At 42.9% G+C, this 18,514-nt stretch overlaps 1 protein-coding gene across 1 annotated transcript; it reads right to left on the reverse strand.

The window, feature by feature from the left end:
• Positions 1–453: 453 nt before the first annotated feature.
• Positions 454–5,493, reverse strand: LOC147863005 (protein NBR1 homolog). The gene is made up of 6 exons (XM_087321913.1): positions 5,359–5,493; positions 3,671–4,395; positions 2,905–3,061; positions 2,405–2,716; positions 1,256–2,086; positions 454–872 (listed from the first exon to the last, which is right to left on the reverse strand). Exons 1-6 carry the CDS (start codon positions 5,374–5,376, stop codon positions 774–776), a joined length of 2,142 nt encoding a protein of 713 aa, XP_087178039.1. The 5' UTR covers positions 5,377–5,493; the 3' UTR covers positions 454–773.
• Between the last annotated feature and the right edge of the window lie 13,021 nt (positions 5,494–18,514).

An 18,514-nucleotide genomic window follows, 5' to 3' on the forward strand; every position in this document is an offset into this window, starting at 1 on the left:
TTGAGTAACTTTCTCAATCGTACTCTATCCTTGCTATCTAAACCAAGCCTTCATTGGAACTAATGGGGCCTTTACAACTTCCACTCATATACTCGAGTGGCTTTCTCAGTCTTATTATACTCTTAATTAAGTTCTAATATAGTACAGAAAATACTTTTGACTCAATACACATTTGGACCCTTGGGATTGGCTTTAGATGGGTGATTTTAGTGATGTTATTTATCAATACAATCAATTTTTAATACTTGTGTCTTTAGCAAAGGAAATTTACAAGCACGATAGAATGTCATTATCAAGCACACAACCAAATCACAAATTTACAGACGTGGAGAAGCAAATAAATAAGAAATTAAAGATTAAAATAATTCCAAAGGAAACAATGCATATTTTGCTGTAAGGGTATTATTATGGTCACATGAACCCAATTCAAATGAGCATGAGTGTATAAAGCAGTTTATATCAACACCATAAAACATAGATGATTTATATAGACAAAAGAGTTAAAAACCAAATACAAACCAAGATCACATCAATGAGCATTGTAATGAAATCACAAGCTCGTATGACTTTTAAGTACATTCTCTTATAATTAAATGTAATAACTATACATTATTACGTTTTGGAGCTGGAGTCCAAAACTTGAAACTTATTATTCAAGAAAAACTTGATGTAACATTATTAGTGGTTTTGGAACTGGAGTCCAAACCCTGAATTTATTATGCAAGAAAATACCAAAGTGACTATAGACTTCAAAAACTTCCCATCACACATTTCTAAAGCTTTTCCATGTTCACCAAATCCCTCACGGCCCTCTTGATGCTTCCCTCATTCTTCACCAGAATGCGTATATTCATCAACTGGTCAGTAAATCCCTGTGACAGGAAAAAGTAATAACCAGTACCAATATAGTAAGAGTTAGCGACTAAGTATGAAAATGGGAATGAGAGTCTGTTATTACGAATAATTCCAATGTAAAAAAATAATGTTTGATCCTTAAATTCTCTAAATGTGAAGACAGTGAGAAAATATTTCTTATTGCTTCAATTTTCCAACCATTTATTTCTGCAAGATGGGGAACAATTACATGAGTGAAAATGGTGAAAAGAAAGGAGTGATTCAAAGTGTTTTGTTTATTTCGAAAATCAACTAAATTGGAGAATGCAAGAATGGTCATAAAAAGTGTAATCGAATATCAATGAAATACAACAAATGGTAAGAAAGGGTACTAAATGTGAAATAGTATTTCATTTCATACCATTTCCTCGAGATCTTTGAGCGCTCCATCCCATCCAGCAGCAGCTAAGAGGTCATCCACAGTCCTCTGCAAATTATAGTCATTCTTTTGCAGCAGGAGCAGGTTCAAATTCCTGTTTGGAAAGCCCATAGATTCCAATGATTGCAAATGCATTTGTTCAACCACATCAACCTTATCAACAACAATGCCTCCTTTCCCCATCATTTCAGCATCCATTTCTTCTACTATTCCATTGGTTGTTGCTGTGGTCTCCTGTTTCTCCATATCTTCCATTCCAACATCATCGTTACGTGATAAATTGAACCAGTCTGCCTTTTCTGTTGGCTTGTCCACAAGCGAGAACCCATCATCAGATCCAGCCTTCACATCTACAAAGTCATCAAGTACTAGCTGCACAGCTGTGGCAGAGGGCCCGCTAGTAACCCTATCGATGAGATTAAGAGTAGAACTAGAAGCCTTCTCTTCCAATGCATTCTCACTGACTTCAGAGGCAGGATTTATAGTCTCGGCATCGAGTGCTTGTGAATAGTCATTGATCTCATTAACCAGGATAAGTGGGCTTGCCATTGACAAATTATTCACCTCATTCAAAGTTTCATCTTTGTGTGGCACTTCCATTTGCTCACCATCACTCTTCAATAACTCTTGCAACTGAGGGGATTGTTCCCCAATGGGTACCACTTGAATGACAACCCAAAGCCTATGGCCAAACTTCTGTCCAAATCGTGTTGCCAACCGCCAATGAGAGACATAACGCCCTGCCTTCTCAGGTGCCAATAGGTCAATCGATACCTCAACATCTTCACCACAAGCAAGCCCACCATCAGGTAGCTGCGTAAGACACAAAACAAACAAGATCAAGTTCAGTTCAGAGATCTGTATTTTCACTTCTCGGCCATCATCAACATTTATAGCTTGCCTATTGCACTTCTTACACAGTAAACCTTGCTTGTAATGCTTCATTGGGCTATATTAGCTATAGTGCCCTTCCAACTATTGGCATGTTGCCTTGCTCCCATAATAGAGTAGCTCTGCCTTTTTTATTAGGTATTAGCTTTAGTGACATTATGGTGCCCCTGAACCCTAGCCTGACAACTGCCCTAGCCATCTACCATACAAAAAGAGCTAAGGAGGGTTTAGGGTATGCACCTCAACATTCACCGTATCCTCAGTAGACAAAGTATCACCTCCGATGTGTATCAACTGAATGGCTGCTGGCCAAGCTAGCATTCCACTATTGGACACCCGCCAAATCTTAGTGAATTTGGTTCCAGGAGAAATCTCGGTTCCATCGAAGATAGTCACATCCTTCACAAACCTCGCATCTAGCTTCCTGTGCTCCTCATAGGAAAAAGGGGACGAGGCCTTATTCACTTGGCTACCCGTTCCAAATTCAGGTTTCCATCCATACGAACCACGTGCGAACGAACCCTTACAATGTGGATGCATAAAAGGCCGGGGCTACAAAGCACAATGAAAAGTTCACAAAATGCAACATAGAATGGACAAATGGACAAAATACAATATGATCAACACATGAATGCTCAGATGAACATAACACAAGGTCAAAATCAGTTTCTTACAAAACGCAATGTGTACAAATTTAATATGATTAATAATGGTAGCTAGATGAGTATATGTAATTCTACCCCTCTTCTGCAGTGACCCTGGGGAAAGTGATGATGTCGTTCAGAGCGTTGTCCATCCAAGTACGGACAACCGGCCACTGGACGATCTAACTTCTGGTAATCAGCTTTATCCTCAGTTGCTTCAAAACAGCTGAAGCAGAGATCGTAGTTGAGCTTCCTGCATACAAAACATTAAGATTTATAATAGATTCCAATTCAAGCAATTAAAATTTGAATTAAAATAGGGAAAAACTTCAAAATATCCCTGAATTTTTCCTTCAGCTACGAAAGAATTTATGAAAAAATTAGAATGCTTTATTTCCCTGTCACCTAGTTTCATAATTTTTGCAGATTCCATTGGTCAACCCCCTTTCAAGTGATTACATGTGCTATTTAAGCAATGACATTGTCAATCTATCTCCTCTCTTTATTAATTATGTGCTATAGGGTCCTCTATTTCTCTATTTTAAGGTTTAACAAGGAGCAATTGGGAAAATAAAAGAAACCCCCCTCTCGAGCAATGACTGTCAATCTATCTCCTTTCTTTATTAATTATGTGCTATGTATGCAATCATGGGGTCCTCTATTTCTTTATTTTAAGGGTTAACAAGGAGCAATTGGAAAAATAAAAGAGACACTTGGGCATTCAGAGTACTTCCATATAATAAATGTTGTCACTAGCATACAGGGTCAGGAATTATTATGGAGTCACAACTGTATGGGAAATTTTGATTTTGACAAAGAAAGCCACAATAACACTGCAAGATCTATTAACATCACTACTTACTTGCTTGATTTGTACCTCGGCCCTACTATAGGACACCTGTGACAAACGTCACACTCCACTCCATGATGCATAACAGGGGATTTCTCTTTATCTTCTTGGTTATGTGGCTTCTCTTCATGGTGATGTGATGAACCAGGATCCTTTTCACCAACATCCGACTGTTTTTTTCCTTCGGCCTTATGAGAGGAAAATTTGTTCACGTTGTTCAAAACCTCTTTAAGTGATTCATTGGCTTTATCCAGAACCTCTCCAGTTAATTTTGGATCAACGAATTGTGCGGTGTGAGTTTGCAAAAAGTTCTTGACCAAACCAAGAGTTGCTTGAGGAAAGACAGCTTTCAATAGATTTTCAATATCCACATTGGGAATATCATTACCATTATTATTACGACTGTTGTTCTTGTCATCATTATTATTCTCCACCGAGGAGGGTTTTGCTTCATGAGCTTTTTCTTTACTTTTTTGTTTCTCACTAGGGACTTGAACCTCAAGTCGGAGTGGATTTAATCGCTGAACAACACATGCATCAACGAGATCTTGATCATCACCAAGAGTTATCACATCATTTTCTTTGTCGCTGTAAGTGATAATGAGAGGGGTACTTGGGGAGAGGTTAAACAGATCCCTTATCTTTGATTCCAATGCTCTTAAAGTGAGCGAGAATGTTAGTTCATTCCATGCTTCTTCGGGAACAACCCATCTGCGGAGGGTGTCCTCATACTTGATCTGTTAGGAGAAAGGTGATATACAAATGAGCACTGTATACATAATCATCCCTCTGAAATTTGAAATTTGAAATTTTTCACTTGAAGTCCATACAAATGGGCATTATACAATCCCTACCATCTCCACAGAATTTGAGATTTTTCACAAGACTGCCATACGAATGAGTATATACACATAAAAAACATGTTAACCAAACAAAAAACCACATATTCCCCATGAAAATTTGAGATTTTTCAAATAATCAGAACCTCAAAACTTAATAAAGGTCATTAGGAAAAAGAACTCTAAATATTCATTGTTCACGTCATCATAAACCCATGAGTTAAAGTTTTAACTGGTGTGAAGAAACTCTAAATCATATAATCCGAATTTCAAAACGTTTAACTCACTTGAGACACACAGGCAACCACCATAAATCTACATAACCATAATTTCACACAATCCCCACTAATTTTAAGAAACTCTAAATCATATATAATCAGAATTTCAATACTTCCTAACTCATTTGAAAAACACAGGCAACCACCGCTAATTCTGAGTAACCCTAGACCACACAATTCCCACAAAGTTTAAGAAACCCTAAACTCGTGCGATCACCACCCATTGAAATAAACCTTTATTGATAGATCCCCCCACTTGTTCTTAGAAAAAGACCCTAAAAATTGCCACATATTCATTCCTATCAATTTATTTTGAGATTCTTCACATAATCATAAGCTCACAACTCTAAATTCACATAAAGCCTGACGAGCACTTGTGATACTTCGTATATACTCAGGCCCAAAAGAAGCTCAAAACACTTCCTAAAACAAGGGAAAGAAAAGTACCAAAAGCAAAGCACTTGTGATACTTCGTATATACTCAGGCCCAAAAGAAGCTCAAAACACTTCCTAAAACAAGGGAAAGAAAATTACCAAAAGCAAAGCAAACAGATAAACAGGGGCAAATAAAGGCAGGATTCACCTTCAGAACGAGCGCCATAGAAACAGATGATCCGATAGAGAGAGAGAGCTGGGTTTGATGAAGCTTAATAATTAGAGGCAGATAGATGAGAGTGGAAGAAGAATACGTTCCAGTGAGCCGCACTCTACGCAGAGAGACGATGATGAAGATCTTAGATAAGGATGAAGGAAAGACAGAAGAGAGAGGAGGGTGTTTTTATAGGCACAAAAAAGAAATGCCCCCCCCCCCTCTCTTTTCTTGCGATACCGACCGACAGCCGTGCTCTGCACTTCACGTTTTGCTTCCTTCACGTATACATACGTACATATACGAATATACGTACGTACATGTATACATATGTATATACGTATGTATGTATGTATGTTTGCACCCAAATCATAAAGAGGCCTTCCTGGCGAGGGAATCGCAGCAAGAGACGGTGCAAGATGCATTTCCGAGGACGCGTGCAATCCCCACCATCAGATCTTTTATCAAAAACAAGCACATGCAATCTGCACCATCGGATAGATGTACATCCTTGTAATCCATCTTACAGTTATGTATATGCATTGCCTTTTCTCTGATGCATATGTCCTTACCGAACACTTTCGCACCAGATTTACGCGGCCCACTCTCGCTCTTCAAGTGTGGCCAAAATTCGGCGAGGATCAAATCTTGGACATGTCTAGCGTCTGAGTCATGGTACCTGAGGTTGGGTCGAGTGATTGTGAGATAGATGAGGCTCTCGATCAGCTGTCGGTATTGAGTCGGCCCACACTCGTCTGTACCGGAGTCGGCAGTTTGCTTTAGATTCCGATCGAGATGGGTTGCCACAGACTTACACTCAATCATCCCGAACTTGTACAACAAGTTAAGGATGTAGTGTCGTTGAGAGATCATAATGGCAGTTGGAGTCCGAATTACCTAGATGCCAAGGAAGTAATGGAGCTCCTTCCAGTATATTTTCATCTCCAATGACTAGATCATCTACATATATGATAATGACAATCGGACTTCCAACATCACTTCTTATGTAGAGGGAGTTGTCAGATTTTGACATTCTAAAGCCGATTTGATGAAGATATTGTGTTATCTTTGAATGCCAAGCACGTGGTGCTTGCTTAAGGCCGTAGAGTGGCTTCTTTAGTCGACAAACTGCTTTCGGATGGGTGCTCGATTCGAAGCCGGGTGGTTGTACCATGTACACCTCCTCTTCTAATTCGCCTTGAAGAAAGGCATTCTTGACATCCATTTGATGGAGGTGTCACCCTTTCGCCACTACAAGTGCAATCACGGTTCACACATTTGTCATCTTAACCACCGGGGCAAAGGTCTCTTCATAGTCGACTCCATGTGTTTGTGTGCATCCTTTCGCTAGGAGCCGTGCTTTGTAGCTATTGATGGAGCTGTCAGCATTATACTTCACTTTGTAAATCCACCTACAACCGATCGCCTTTTTGTGTGGTGAGTGGGGAACGAGATCCTATGTCTTGTTCTTGCATAGTGCTCGCATCTCCTCGTTCATTGCTTCAACCCATCGTGGATCCTTGGCTACTTCAGAAAAAATTTCCGGTTCACGAATTGTCGCCACCTTCATCCTAAAGGCATAGTGATATGCCATATAGTCGTTGTATCTGAATCAACTAACTAGAACTTCTATCGGGTGGAGCGATAGAGTTTCTCATTTGCCAATGTAAGTCCTTTCTTAACTCTGAGTGACCTCAAAGAGGCATCGAATTCATCAAGTTCACTATCGAGTGAGTGAGCCGACTCATTGTTGTCGAATTGATTGTCTTCATATTCCGGCATTTTGGCCTTGCCTTTGTCCATCATCATACTTGGTTGAGATGTGCTCTGGTTGCTCAGGGGCTCTTGTGGCCCACTGAGCTTGGTCGTGATCGGACTTTCCTCAAACATATGCCTCAGTTGATCTTCGTCTTCTATCTAATAATCAGCAACGGTTTGGTTTGAACCAAACCGAACCGCGAAATGGTTTCAACAGTAAAAAACCGCGGTTTAACGGTTTTTTTTTTTAAAAAAAATTTTAATTTAAAAATTTGTTTTTAAACGATCTTTTCATTTTTACACCTTATTCTCACATTTTAGGAACATCTTAAAAATTCTAAATAATGAAATATTATAAATTTTAAAAAAATTAAAAATTTGACCTATGTTGAAAACCGAAACCGAACCACGAAAAACTGTGGTTTGTACGGTTTGAAAAATGTTTAACGGTTTGGTTTCACAGTTCAGTTCAGGTTAAAAAATTAAAACGGTTCGGTTCCAAACTGGTTCGGTTTGGACCCTCTCAAACCGAACCGAACTATTGCCGATTGTTACTTCTATCTCTTGGTTGGCCAAGTTCGGGTCGACTGGAAATGATTCGGGAGGAGTCGGCTTCGATTCATACCATGATGCCGATTCGTCAAAGACGACATCTCGATTTACACGAACCTCCGAGTAGAGGGGTTGAAGCACTTGTACCCCTTTTGCTCCAGTGAGTACCCTACGAGGATACACTTCTCCGACTTGGGATCTAGATTTTGCCGCTTTTTGTCGGGAATATGCACGTATGCGATTGAGCCGAATATCCTTACATGGGATAGGTCTGACTTCTTTCCATAATACTTCTCGTGAGTAGTGACCTCGTGCACACCGGATGTTGTGCACTGGTTCATGAGGTAGATGGCGGTATTTGCAACTTCTACCCAATATGACTTGGGCATATGTTTCTCGTTCAACATGGCCCTTGCTACTTCGAGGATGTGCCGATTCTTGCGTTCAGCTACACCGTTCTATTGCAGTGTGTGTCAGCAAGTGAATTCTCACCGAATTCCTTCTTGTTGAAGGTATGCCATGAACGCATCGAAGAAGTATTCCTTTCCTATGTTCGACCGAACACATTGTACATGGTGCCCAATTGTCTTTTCGACTTTGCTTTTGAATTTATGGAAGTGTGTAAACACTTTGCTCTTCATCCTCATGGGAAAGATCCATTTGTATCTAGAGAAGTCGTCGATGAAGGTAACATAGTACCAACATCCTCCGAATGTGGTCATCTGTACCGGTCCCCACACATTTGAGTGGCCTATGTCCAATAGGCCTTTGCTCACATTCCTCTCTTCTGAGAACAAGTGCCGATGTTGCTTGCCGAATTGGCATGCTCCACATACTCCATTTATTTCCTTTCCTTTAAATGTAGGGAGTCTAATGAATACTCCTTTTGATTGCATCCCCTTGAGCTTTTGGAGGTTGATATGGCTCATTCTTTTGTGCCATAGCTCTATGTCGGTGTCGGCTTTGAGGCCCTTTGCAAACATGGCCAATTTCACCTCGTTTGACTCGAGGATAAACATTCAAGCTTCCCTTCGACCCCGAGCTATGAGTCGGCCTTCCTTCTCGATGAAGCAACCACCTGTCAGGAATAGTACTAAAGAGAGAGAGAATTAGTACTAGAAAAGAGAAGTACTATTAGTACTAAGAGGACGGGATTGCGTAAGATTCCCGAGAGAGGAAGAGAGAAGAGGAGAGAGAGAGAGATAGCGAGAATGAGAGAGAGAGAAAGATGATGACAACAGCTAATATATTATGTGAAAGATAAGTACAAAGTGGTTAAGAGGCTTAAGACTGGCGTTGAACCAATTTGGTTCAAAACAATACCTTGTGCCTCCTTTTATAGTGTTTTTAGGAATAATCCTGAAGCTTCTAGAATGTTCCGGAGAGATCTGGAATATACATCAATTTTCTATGATAAAGCATAATGAAAATAATATCCTACAAATTACAATTCATAGTCTAATGGTAAGAGCTCGACCCATGTAGCATAAGATCATGGGTTCGAGTCTTGCCATATCATGGCACTATCTCCCCCTTAAAGACGACGAGTAGAACGAGTTGGCGCTGATTGCGGACCGGGTTTGTCGAGATACTTTCGGTGGAAATCAGCAAGAAGATCTTGAGCATTGGCAACATGCTCGACGGGTTCCCAAGTACGTTCGCTCGGACTATAACCGAGCCAATCGACCAAATGATAAAGTTTGTTGCGAACAAGTTTGGAATCGAGGATAGCAACAACTTCATACTCCGGGCCGGCGTCCAACTCCAGTGGGGGCGGTGGCAGTGTAACACGATCAGGTATGGTGTTTGCTTTATAAGGTTCAAGAAGAGAACAATGGAAAACCGGATGTATCTGAAGTTGCGAAGGGAGATCAAGGCAGAATGTGACATCATTAAACTTACCCGTAATACGGAAAGGACCGAGTCGTCGATAATCCAACTTGTCGCACGGTCGAGTAGTCTTGATGTGACGACGTAAGAGCCATACTCGATCTCCGATGGCAAAAGAGGAGGGAATCCGATGACGATCCGCATAAGTCTTCTGTGTGTGTTGAGCATGAAGAAGGTGAGTAGAGAGATCCATCTGGATCTTGCGTAGCCTCTCCAAATGATCCTCGGCACGAGGGTTGGTAGGTAGCTCCGGGGTGTCGATCACCGACCAGCAAGGATGAAAACCAGTATAAGCGAAAAATGGGGAGACCCGAGTCGAGGAGTGAATAACATTATTATACGCAAACTCCGCAAAGTGGAGAATCTCAACCCAATCGTCCTGTTGATAACTCAGGAAACACCGGAGATATTGTTCTAGTGTTTGGTTTGTTCGTTCCGCCTACCCATCGGTCTGAGGATGGTAGCCGGAGGAAAGGTTGCAAGAGACCTTGAGCATCTTGAAGAGATGTTGCCAAAATTTGGAGATGAATTGAGGTCCTCGGTCACTGATGATACTGTCTGGGAGGCCGTGATGCCGAAATACCTCACGCATGACGAGGGCGGCGGTTTCCTCGCTAGTGATGGCCTTAGTACACGGCACAAAATGTGTCATCTTCGTATATCGATCGACGATGGTTAAGATAGCATCGAACCCCTTCGAGACCGGCAAATTAGTGATAAAATCAAGACAAATAGATTGCCACGGCTTACTTGGAATCGGTAAGGGTTCCAACAAGCCATATGGATGGTGTCGTGACATCTTTGCTCGACAACAAGCATCACACGTCCGAACGTAGTCGTCGACAAAACGGCGCATGTAGGGCCACCAAAAAGATCGTTGCACTAGATCCAATGTCTTAGTACTACCGAAATGTCCCGCCGTATGGGTGTCGTGACAATTCTAGACGGTTTGAAGGCGACAGGAGCAATCGGGGACATATACGCGCTTTTTAAAGAATAACAAACCATCATGATATTCGAATTGTTGGTAGTCAATACCTGGTTGTTGAGACTGAGAACAGGATGGCCGAGAAGTATTAATGTGCGCCAGGATGTCTTGAGCAAAACTATCCGTCTTCAAGTTTGCACGTATGTCATCGGTAATCCGTGAATCCATCAGGGTTTGAAAAATCCGCGTTGTGTGCAATCGTGTTGGTCCCAAGATTACTTGCTTTTGATTATCAAATGTTGGATCACCAGGATGAGGTGTAAGATATGAACGCCGTGATAGTGCATCTGCTTTTCCTTGCTGCTTCCCCGGTTGATATGTGATTTTGAAGTCGAAACGTGTGAGGAATTGAGCCCACCGAGCTTGCCGTCGGTTTAGTACACGAGTGTTCTGGAAATAAGCAAGATTTTTATGATCACTATAGACAATGACCTGATGTGGAGAGCCCTCTAAGAAATGCCGCCATTGCACAAATGAATCCACGATGGCTACTAACTCCTTGTCATGTATTTCATAGTTGATTTCCGCGACATCGAATTTGCGCGAATGGAAAGCCACAGGATGTAACTCTTCTTTATCTCCTTGTTGAGAAAGGATGCTACCGAGGGCAAAATCTGATGCGTCGGCCTCCATGATGAATGGTTTGCTTGTATCCACATGAGCTAGAATCGGTGCTGATGTAAAGGATTTCTTAAGATGCCGAAAAGCCATATCTGCTTCATTGGACCAAAGAAATGCTTGTCCCTTCTTCGTAAGTTGTGTGAGAGGTAAAATAATCTTTGAGTAATCCTGTATAAACTTATGGTAGAAGTTAGCAAAACCTAGAAAACATTGTACATCTCGTATCGACCGTGGAATTTGCCACTCTAGTACAGTTTGGACTTTAGCTGGATCTATGGCGATGCCCTTTAAGGAGATGACGTAGCCTAGAAATTCCACTTGCTTGCAGTCAAAGCTACATTTTTCTAGCTTGGCATAAAGACCATTCTTGCGGAGTCGCTTTAGTACTAATAGTACATGAGAATCGTGCTCTTCCTGGGTCTTCGAATAAATCAATAGATCATCCAGATAGATGATCAAACAGATATCCAAGAGGTCTTTGAATATATCATTTGCCATGTGTTGGAAGACTGCGGGTGCATTGGTTAGGCCGAATGGCATAACAGTATACTCGAAATACCCATACCGCGTGCGAAAGGCAGTCTTCCATTCATCTCCCGGTCGGATCCGCACGAGGTTATACGCTCCTCGTAGATCGAGTTTGGTAAAAACTTGGCACCATTAACTCGCTCCAAAAGACTTGATATAAGAGGAATTGCATACCTATTCCGGATGGTGACCTTATTCAATCCGCGGTAATCAACGACGAGATGAAGTGAGCCATCTTTCTTCTTGACAAAGAAGATGGGTGCACCGGCCGGAGATTTCGAATGACGGATGAACCCGCTTGCCAAATTCTCCTCTATGTAGGCTCGAAGGACTTCTAACTTGGTGGGTGACAAGTTGTAAATTGGTCCCCATGGTGGCTCAGTTCCTGGTTGTAAATCGATGGGACAGTCATAGGGACGGTGATGAGGAAGGGTACCGGCGTTTACCTTGTCAAATACATTGGCATAAGGATGATATTTTGGCGGAAGTTGTACTGAGGATTCCTTCTTAATAGTGCTGGAAGGATGTACTGATCTTGCAAATAGGAACATTGTCTCCTTGTGTTCTTCTTCGCGTAATTGATGGAGTGAAATGGTCGAAACTCGGTGAGTAGATTCTTGGGGTTGTTGACTAAGGTAACAGAAGTGCGTGAGCCGGAGAGCTACGCAGAAGCGGCAAAGGACGCAAATTGGCGTGCCGCTATGGACGAAGAAATGCGGGCACTCGATGCCAACGAAACTTGGGACCTAGTTGATCCTCCCCGTCACTGTAAACCGATCGGATGCAAGTGGGTGTACAAGGTCAAGTACAACACCGACGGTTCTGTTAACCGGTACAAAGCCCGGTTAGTGGCGAAGGGATACGCGTAGACCCACGGTATCGACTACGACGAGACCTTCGCTCCTGTGGCGAAGATGACGACGGTTCGTGTGGTACTGGCGGTTGCTGCGGCAAGGGGGTGGCATCTTCACCAGATAGATGTGAAGAACGCCTTCCTTCAAGGAGAGCTTGAAGAAGAAGTCTTTATGACTCAACCCCCGGATTTCAATCGGAGATGAACAAGTCGGTCGTATGCCGACTGAAGAAGTCGCTTTACGGCTTGAAGCAAGCCCCCCGAGCTTGGAACGCGAAGATCACGCACCGGTTGCGTAAGTTGGGGTTTGCTGTCTCTAAGTCGGACTCTTCGTTGTTCATCCGGCAAGGCTCTGACAGTTCGGTATGTATACTCTTGTATGTGGATGATTTAGTCATCACCAGACCAGGTCTTCCCGAAATCAACCGCGTCAAGTCCCAGTTGTTGGACGCATTCGAAATGAAGGACCTGGGGGACCTTCATTATTTTCTTGGGATCAAAGTGATCCGGACCCCCGACGGCATATTGCTCTCACAACGACATTACGTGTTGAATATGCTGTATAAGTTCGGTATGACGGATTGCCGACCTGTCTCCACACCCCTGGACCGGAACCAGAAGCTTCGTCCCAACTCTGGACCGGCCTGCAATGAGAAACGGTTCCGACAGGTTGTCGGAAGCCTGATCTACTTAACCATCACCCGACCCGACATCAGCTATCCGGTCGGCATGGTAAGTCAGTTCATGCAGAAGCCGACCGTGGAGCACCTTCAGTGCACGCAACGAATATTACGATATGTCAGCGGCACTAAGGACCGGGGACTGCTATACCGGCGAGGTATACCCAAAGAGCTTGTTGGTTACACAGATGCTGACTGGGCTGGCGATGCGTTTGATCGCCGCTCCACTTCCGGATACATGTTCTCCATAGGTAGCGCGACCGTTGCGTGCAGCAGCAAGAAGTAGCCCACAGTGGCTTTGTCAAGCACTGAGGCTGAGTACCGGGTCGCTACCGTTGCCACTTGTGAAGCCATCTGGCTTCAACAACTGCTGCGAGACTTGCGGATCGAGGTACCGACCCCGATCCCGATTTACTGCGATAACATGAGCAGCCTGCAGCTCGCCAGGAACCCTGTGTTCCATGCTCGTACAAAGCACATCGAGGTGCACTACCACTTCGTGCGTGAGCGGGTCCTGAGCGGTGAAGTTGACCTACGGTATGTTCATACGGATCGGCAAGTTGCCGACATCTTCACCAAGCCGCTCGGATCGGACAAGTTGCAGCACTTTATCGACATGCTTGGTATTCAACATCTCGACGTGCCGCACTTGAGGGGGAGACGCAAGGGCAAAGTCTATCGAAACGGGCAAAGGCCAAAAAAATTGTTGAACCCGTCGGTAAGAGGAGAGCCGGAAGAAGAGGAGACCAGAAGATGAAGGAAGCCGAGTCGACAAAGGAAGTCGACACATCCGAACAGGTCGGAGCAAGCGGCTGTGAAGAAGAGTTGTGCACTCAGGAAGAGAAGTGCATGTTGTGCGGAGGTCATCACGACGGTACTGACCATGATACAGAGTCGAATGAAGAATTCGATTTCGGTTCACCGGCTGAAGAAGCCGAGGGAAGCATGGAGAAGGCCAAGACTCGGAAGTGGTCCGATGTGGTGAGAGGCCTGAAGCCGGAAGTCGAATCGGAGTGTACCGATTCGGACAAGAGCTGGAACGAGTCGGAGATAGCTGACTCGGATCAACAGATGGATCCGGATGAGTCGGATCGACTGAAGGCCAAGGGGACACAGACACAGCGGAAGTCGATGCCATCGTGGGAGAACCGACGGATCGGCAAGCGCCGGAGTCACAGCAACGTGAGTGCTGAGATGGGCCTATTGAGCAGACATGCCGACCGAGAGGGTCGAGGCGCGCAGAACCAAAGGGGTCGCGGCAAACGGGACCGGACCGGACGAGGAGCGCGAGCAAGGCGGAGTGACGCCAGGAGAAGTCGGTTGGAAGAACCGACTGCCACAGAGGTCGACACTACGACCCCACCTCAGGTTGAGCTTGAGGGGGAGTGTTGAGCGGCAAGCTCAACCGAAGCCGGATCGGCTGAATAAGCCGGAGCCGGTAAGCGAGACGGATCGGGCGAAACGGATCGGTATGACGATGAGCAACTGAACCGGCAAGCAGTGGAGGCCGAGTGCAATCCGTAACCGGAAGTCCAATCAGAAGCCTAGTATAGGATAGACTACTAGGTAGCTATAGTCTCGTAGTAAGTGTTAGATGCTCGTGTGAGCATTGAAGTACATGGTACTTCTGTCAGTCACAAGAGGACTTGTATAAATAGTGCTACTTAGCACAATGTGTATACAGAGTCTCGACATAATTTTGAAATTGTGTTCTGCTCTCTCTGTCTCTCTCGCTCTCTCTCTCTCTCTCTGTGTTGTTCTCTGTTTTACGCTTCCACAAACACTTACGTTTACAATGTTGTTTGCCGAGTTGACATGCTTCACACACTCAGTTGACTCGTTTCGACTTAAAGGCCGGAAGCCCCTTTTTCTAAAGGTTCCTCGGTGGCTTCCATCTTGTTGTCGAAGGTTTGAGTTTCCTTCTTGAGATAGGTCGAATCAACCTCTTCTACCGCCTCGACCTCGTCCTCGACCACCATCCGAATTCAAGAAGAACATTTGTCCTTCCGACATCTTGGTCTTAGTTCGGATGTAGTTCTCTTCGATCAATAATATTGATTGGAGGTCGAAGAAGGAAGGAGGGTTTTCTCTCGTTAAGATACTTGTCCTTATCGGGTCGAACCGATGTGCGAGGCCACCCAACCATACTTGAATCATCTCGTCTTCGTCGACGTTTACATTGATGGAGCCAAGCGAGTCGCAAATGTTCTTGATCTTGGAAATGTAGTCCGGCACGAGCATATCTTTTTGTTGTATGTTGTTCAACTCTTGCCGAAGTTGAAGCTTGCGAGCGGTCGTGTTGGCGGCGAAAATTTTCTTCAAGTTCGCCCACGTTTCTTTAGGTGTCTTGGCGTCTCGAATGTGGCTAAGCATGCGGTCGTGGACACATGTTGCCAAACAATACATTACCCGACCCGCTCCTTGCTCCCACGTTGGGTAGTTGGCGTTTGTGATGTCGGGTTTGTTTTCAAGTGCATCGGTGATGTAGCTCCAATACCCTTGGCCGACTAGGTATTGGTTCATCTTGTACTCCCAAGATGAATAATTGCTCCGGTCTAGCTTTTCACTAGGGAGCAAGATACCCATTTGTGTGTTCATGTTGATGTAGTATCTTCTTTCTTGGCTTTTCTTCCGTCGGTCACATACACGGGCTACGTAGCGGCACTACGGTAGGAGATAGCCGGATTTTTCGTCGGCGTCTCGAACACACAATCACAGAGTCGGGTGGGCTTAGTGGATGTACTAAACCACACACTCTAATACCATGTTAATAATTAGGTAGTTAACTAGGGTTAATTAGTGTCTACTTTTGTGAGTAGTTGATAACGCATCGGAAGATTATGTGATATGTGTGTGAGAGGAAGAGAGAGAAGAAGATACACTTATGAACAATAATATAAATGGGGGATGATTAACAAAAGTGTAGCTAAAGACCTTTCCTCTATATTAATAATTATCAAGTTACAAAAATACCCACAATGAGGTATATATACTACTCATGTGCAACGGTGCACATGTGTGAGTAGAATATAGGTACAAGGATGTAAGTCTTATATTAAATATACTTGGTAGTGGAGGATCTAGAATGTATCCCCACTTACGTACAAGTACAAGATCCTATTTAAGGGTTTACTATCTAGGTAACTACTAAGTTACGTGGTTAACTAAATGGCTAAACTAAGTTGAGCTTGATATTTCAACAATATCTTATAATTTCAGTTTTGTATAGTCATCCTTGATTGTTGGTTCTTATACATCCTACTTGGCAAGGGTCTGAGCACTGATATGATGATGATGATGGCTAGCTCCTATGCGTTACGATCGCTAAGTGGCCACGACATGTTTTGGGTCTCTGAACTTGTAACCTCATCTTGTTTTTTGTCATCCTCTATATGGCTTGTACATGTTGTGTGTGTTTACCTCTCGTTATTGTAATTGGGTTACTTATAATAGCCACAAGAAATTCCTGGATATGTCAAATATTGGACCTTTTGTCAGAGCCATATGGGTTGTGTCAACAAACTTGTTTTGCCATTTTGGGCTTCTAAATGCCTTGTAGGTATTGTAAATTTCTGGCATGTAATTTTGTCCACAATATATTGTAGTTTACACAATACAAAGCAACACTTTTTGATAAATTCTTGTATATGCATTGTAGTTTTTTTTCATGCATATTATGCCATAAAAAATCAATCAAACATGTTGCTTCTTTCAATATTACGCCATTATTGGGCAAACAGATATATGTCAATAATAGTGCAACAAGAAATTGAAAATTGATGTTAGATATATCTTGTAGAACTTTTATACATTGTCACCTAACTGGGGAAAGTAATGTTTGCACCGAACTTTGGAAAAAAACATTTGTTTGCACCTAACCCGGGAAAGTAATGTTTTTCTACCTAACCCAGGAAAAAAGTATATTGTATGCACCTAACCCGGGATCAATTTAATGGATCCATTCACCTAACCCCAGGGCCAGATTCGATCCAACTACGTGCAATGATTCTGTTTCAACGTTTAGAAAATAGCCACCTCCATCAGACGATTATATGTTGTCGATACAGAAGTAATTAACTCTACCAGAGCTACCATAATCACATGAATTGAATCAAACGATTATAATTGCTCTGATTATCATATTATCGCTTTCATTATCATATTACTCCACATGATCACATTACTCTCATTATCATGTTGCTCTCGTTTACACATTGTTCTTGTTAACACTTTGCTCTCATTTCAAACCTGTGATCATGGATGATTCATGTGGGTTAGCGGATGAAACACAATTTATATTTGAGACAGAAATCGAATTGGAGGATTCGTTGTCAGATTAGAAACTTTGATTCAACCAATTGATGGCCAAGGGTTTGTCGATGTCGACATTAACAACGCTTGGATCCCGTCATGTTTTGTTCGCCAAGGTATTTTGTGTTTAATGAAGGTACGTATGACTTAATGGTGAATGATTTATTAGGACACATAAAGGACCGTTACGATATAATCTTTAAAAGAGGCCACAAAGGGTGCACCACTCACTAGTATAGAGGTGCATGAAGGCTCAACTAGTATAGAGGTGCATGAAGGCTCAACTCATGCTAAAAAATGAGCATGAACTCTACTTAAAGTCATTGACATGTCTAAGGGTATCATATATAGAGCAATGGCGGTCCATCATATTGCACGCACATGAGGGGACATCCCATTACCCACTCTCACAAACTATTAAAGAGTTGAAGAAACATTGGGCCATGGATCTTTGCGATCATGAAATAGCTAGTGCATATGTAAAAGCACTAATTGACCAATGTGGATGTCAGATCATACAAAAGGTGGATTCTATTTACATGTTAGGCACAAGTGTAAGTAAATATGATAAGACTACAATACCCACATAAGTGATGAAGGTAGAAGCTAGTAAGTTAGATGATACTCTAGTGGAGATACAAATCAAGTATCATACATGCTTGCATAGAGGAGTCCCAAAAGGCAAGTGTGCGACTAGATATGATTGTCATCGCATAGGTGTGCCTCGACGAGTGGTTGGATGCTCTCGCTTGCGCAAGGGTTCAAAGCATTCTGGATGTAGTTTTCATTTGAATGTAAGAGTGAATGAAGGGGATAAACATGGGATGTCATTCGGGTCATGTCCTAGGAACGAGATTTGACGTGTACCACTTGCTGGTCCATCCTAATGTAATAGAATGTTGTAAAGATGACCTTTTTGATGTTGGTTGTGCCAAGCATGTTGCCCAGTTGAGCATGTAAAAAGAAGCA

Source organism: Azolla caroliniana, unplaced genomic scaffold (genome assembly GCF_043228905.1).
Source record: "Azolla caroliniana isolate FFs.n. ecotype wild unplaced genomic scaffold, voAzoCaro1.0.p SCAF_6, whole genome shotgun sequence".
In the NCBI taxonomy this organism is placed as follows: Eukaryota; Viridiplantae; Streptophyta; class Polypodiopsida; order Salviniales; family Salviniaceae; genus Azolla; species Azolla caroliniana.

Coding starts and splice junctions, on each gene's coding strand:
- LOC147863005 (XM_087321913.1), bottom strand. Junction 2,717..2,904: donor AGGGTCACTGCAGAAGAGGG/GTAGAATTACAT, acceptor TGTGCTTTGTAG/CCCCGGCCTTTTATGCATCC. Junction 873..1,255: donor TCAAAGATCTCGAGGAAATG/GTATGAAATGAA, acceptor TTCCTGTCACAG/GGATTTACTGACCAGTTGAT.